At 45.3% G+C, this 3,830-nt stretch overlaps 1 protein-coding gene across 1 annotated transcript in view; it reads right to left on the bottom strand.

The window, feature by feature from the left end:
• Positions 1-2,187: 2,187 nt before the first annotated feature.
• klhl29 (kelch like family member 29) overlaps positions 2,188-3,830 on the bottom strand; it is a gene marked incomplete at both ends in the record, with an annotated part of 80,502 nt that continues 78,859 nt past the window's right edge. Inside the window, one exon of the mRNA XM_080854467.1 lies at positions 2,188-2,371. Coding sequence (XP_080710593.1) covers positions 2,188-2,371 — 184 coding nt within the window. The remainder of the gene's footprint in view (positions 2,372-3,830) is intronic.

The raw sequence follows: 3,830 nt of genomic DNA on the forward strand, positions 1-3,830 counted from the left end.
TTTGACCTTGACATCTGAAAATCTAATCAATTATTGCCATTATATTACCCAATCTCCCCACAAAGTTTGATGGAAATCGGTCCATGCGTTTCTGCGTAATCCTGCTGACAAACAGACAAACAAACATACAGGGGCGAAAACATAACATCCTTGGCGGAGGTAATAACAGAGAAAAAAAACAAAGGCTTTTTTTTTTTGTAGAATCGAGAGTATGTATTTACTGTTTGGGCCTTAACAGCATATGTCAATTTTTGGGGTACAGATTTACAGACAGTTCATCATCATCCCCTATTCAATGTCTAAAAACGTTTATACAGAATAACCCTCTGGCATTTAAAATATACAGATTTCCTTCACATAATATACAGTATGGCTCGTCGTCTAGGCATCCGCCACTCCAGAGGCCCTGCTCCCATCACCCCCATCAGGTCCAGCTCCTCCCCAATGTTGTTGTAGGGTAGGGATGGAACACACACACACACACACACATACAGAGCAAAATACATTGCACATTTGATGGGGAGAGGGGCTCAAAAGACTGTAGATGGAAAGAGATATATAAGGAAGAGAGAGAGGTGTCAAACAGAAAGGCAGATCAAAAATGGAGACACGTTGATTGAAACGGAGATGGAGAAACGGATCTAAGCAAACGGACAGAGATGTAAGACTAACAGAGAGACGGAGATGTAGACTAACAGAGAGACGGATCAAAATCATACTGGAGACACAGCAGTCAGAACAATAAAAGACAGATCCTGCAGACAGGCAGCCAAAATGTGAAAGGAAGAGAGATAGACAGATCTGGCAGACAGACAGACGGAGATCTGGCAGACAGACAGACAGACAGACAGAGGGAGATTTGGCAGACAGACAGACAGACAGATCTGGCAGACAGACCGCTAGGACAGACAGACAGACAGACAGACAGATCGGGCAGACAGACAGACAGACAGACAGACAGACAGACAGATCTGGCAGAGAGACCGTTAGGACAGACAGACAGACAGACAAAGCCCTGGAGTGAAGACTCTCCTCCTCCAGCCAATGGTCACTTGTGCTTCAGATTCAGGAGTAAGTACGTTTTAGAAAAGGTCACAGTAAAGAGAGTTCAGTTCCTGATATGTTTTAAAGAAATGTCTCAACCCTGTGTTCCCCAGGCTAGCATTCCCTTGCCATGTGCACACACACACACACACACACACACACACACCCACACTCACTTGAGGCCCATCAGATACAGCGAACGTTACGACTCCCTTCTCAACGAGTCCTTTGACGTGAAGTCCTACTTTTTTTAAGACAGCCTCTGCAGTTGGGGCACTCAAATGATCACACACACACACACACACACACACACACACAGTTATAAGGACTCCTGTGGTGTGCCAATCCAGAAGAGTCGAAGAGGGAACAGAGCAAAGATGCAAAGACACGCCATGTCAAGATGACGAGGATGGCCTCGAAGAGAGGGTGGTGATGGTTCTTCTCAGGAGGAAAAGATGACTGGTAAGGCCGGGGCTGGCTGATGTCACTTCCTGCGTGGCGGTAGGGGGGCTGTGAGACCACTTATTGGTAAATGCATGAGCAGAGTTTTGAGACCCGACCAGGTCTATGATTTCATTTCCTGTCACACACAACAGGAGTGCCAGAAGGACTATGGTAGGTCTCTGATGTCACTTCCTGCCAAGCTGAGCAGTGGTTTGTGGCTCAGCTGTGGCGAGGTCATAGGTCATCTCTGTTACGGCTCTGGCTCAAGCGTGGTTGGTCCATTTCCAGGCTGAATCCACCACAGTCTGCTGCCTCCTGGTGTGTGTTTGAATGTTGTGTGTGTGTGTATGTGTGTGTGTGTGTGTGTGTGTGTGTATGTACAGTACCAGTCAAAAGTTTGGACACACCTCATTTTTTGAGAAGTTTTTTTTCTTTACTTTACTTATTTTCTACATGGTAGATAACACTTTTTTAGTTTTGTACATCATTCCATATGTGTCCTTTCGTAGTTTAAATGTCTTCAGTATTAATCTACAATGTAGAAAAAAATAAAAGTGAAGAAAACACTTCTCCAAAAAATGAAAGGTGTGTCCAAACTTTTGACTGGTACTGTGTGTGTGTGTGTGTGTGTGTGTCTGTGTCTCTGTGTTTGTGTTTGTGTGTGTGTGTGTGTGTGTGTGTGTGTGTGTGTGGGAGAGGTCAGCCGCTCTGGATGTACTTCTTGATGACCACGCAGCCGTGCCTGAAGAGGGGGCAGGGGAGGTTCTGGAGCAGCGTCCAGGCGTTGGAGCTCGGGTCGAACACCTCCATGCTGCCCAGGACCGGGCCCTCACTGCTCACGATGCCGCCTGTGGTGTAGATCTTACCGTCCAGAATCACCGCACTACAGAGGGACAGAGAGAGAGGAGGGTGAGTTTATAATGCAAGAGAGAAAAATAGGATAACTTTACATTACCAGAGAGAGGATGATAACTTTACATTACCAGAGACAGGATACGTTTACATTACCAGAGAGAAATATAGGAGGATAACTTTACATTACCAGAGACAGGATACATTTACATTACCAGAGAGAAATATAGGATGATATATTTACATTCCTAGAGAGAGGAGGTTAACTTTACATTACCAGAGAGAGAGGATGATACATGTACATTCCCAGAGAGAGGAGGTTAACTTTACATTACCAGATAGAGGATGATACATTTACATTACCAGAGAGAGGAGGATAACTTGACATTCCCAGATAGAGGATAGAGAGAGAGAGAATCAAATACTAGCGGGTGCATTTCTATACTCTATAGAGCCACGGTAGCCCCACATTAATGGAGAGAGAGAGAGAATCAAAGACTAGCGGGTGCATTTCTATACTCTATAGAGCCACAGTAGCCCCACATTAATGGGGATGCCTCAGAGGGATGCCTTAATTGTCCTTCTGTAATTCAGTTTTATTGGTATAGCGCCAATAACAGTTGAAACTGCACATAGAGAGCCCCGAAGCCCCTAGGGGCAAGGAAACATTCCCTCTTAACAGGAAGAATCCTCAGCTCGAAGGGGGGAACCATCTGCTTGGGGCTAGACGAGAGGAAAGATGGCAAAAGAAAGGGGGAAGGGGCAGAAGAGAAGGGAGGAGAGGAGAAGACCGAATCCTAGGCAAGCGAATATCTGTATACATGCACAAGGATAAAACATATTGGCATATAGTATAATATAAACATATTATGATGCGGAAGTCTGTTCAGCTGTCCAAATGGTTGCGTCTGAGAGAGAGAGAGAGAGAGAGAGCGAGAGAGGAAGGGAGGGAGGGAGGGAGGGAGGGAGGGAGAGAGAGAACAGAAAGACAGAAGGAGAAAGACAGAGGGGAGTGCTTGTTGACGTTAGGACCGATGGCATCTGCAGTGCAACACTCAATTCTGTCCAGTTACCCAGTGTGTTCAACCTCTTTGAAAATGTAAGTTGCGTTAAGCATTGCTGTACTATCCATTTTTTGCCCATTAGCAGAAGACATAATTACTTTAATTTAACTTGGGTCTCCCCCTGGACAGCCCAGACCGCACATTAAAGCGTTGTCATGAGGATTAATGCAATTACATTACTCCAGGAAGATATACACGGACATGCAGTACCTTCAAGGGGTATACTATTTCTACAAGAAGTGAGGAGATTTCTGTCATGTGCAGATGTACTTAGGAGAAGAGTTCAAATGCAGTACACACAGGGATTCTTCAATGCCAGGTAGACATGGTGTATGTGTGTGTAACTGAAGAAACCTTGGATGCTGCATTGGACCACCTGCATTTACCTCTCTCTCTTTTTTCTCTCTCTCTCTCTCGTTCTCTCTG

This window comes from Sprattus sprattus, assembly GCF_963457725.1.
Source record: "Sprattus sprattus genome assembly, chromosome: 16".
Taxonomy (NCBI): Eukaryota; Metazoa; Chordata; class Actinopteri; order Clupeiformes; family Clupeidae; genus Sprattus; species Sprattus sprattus.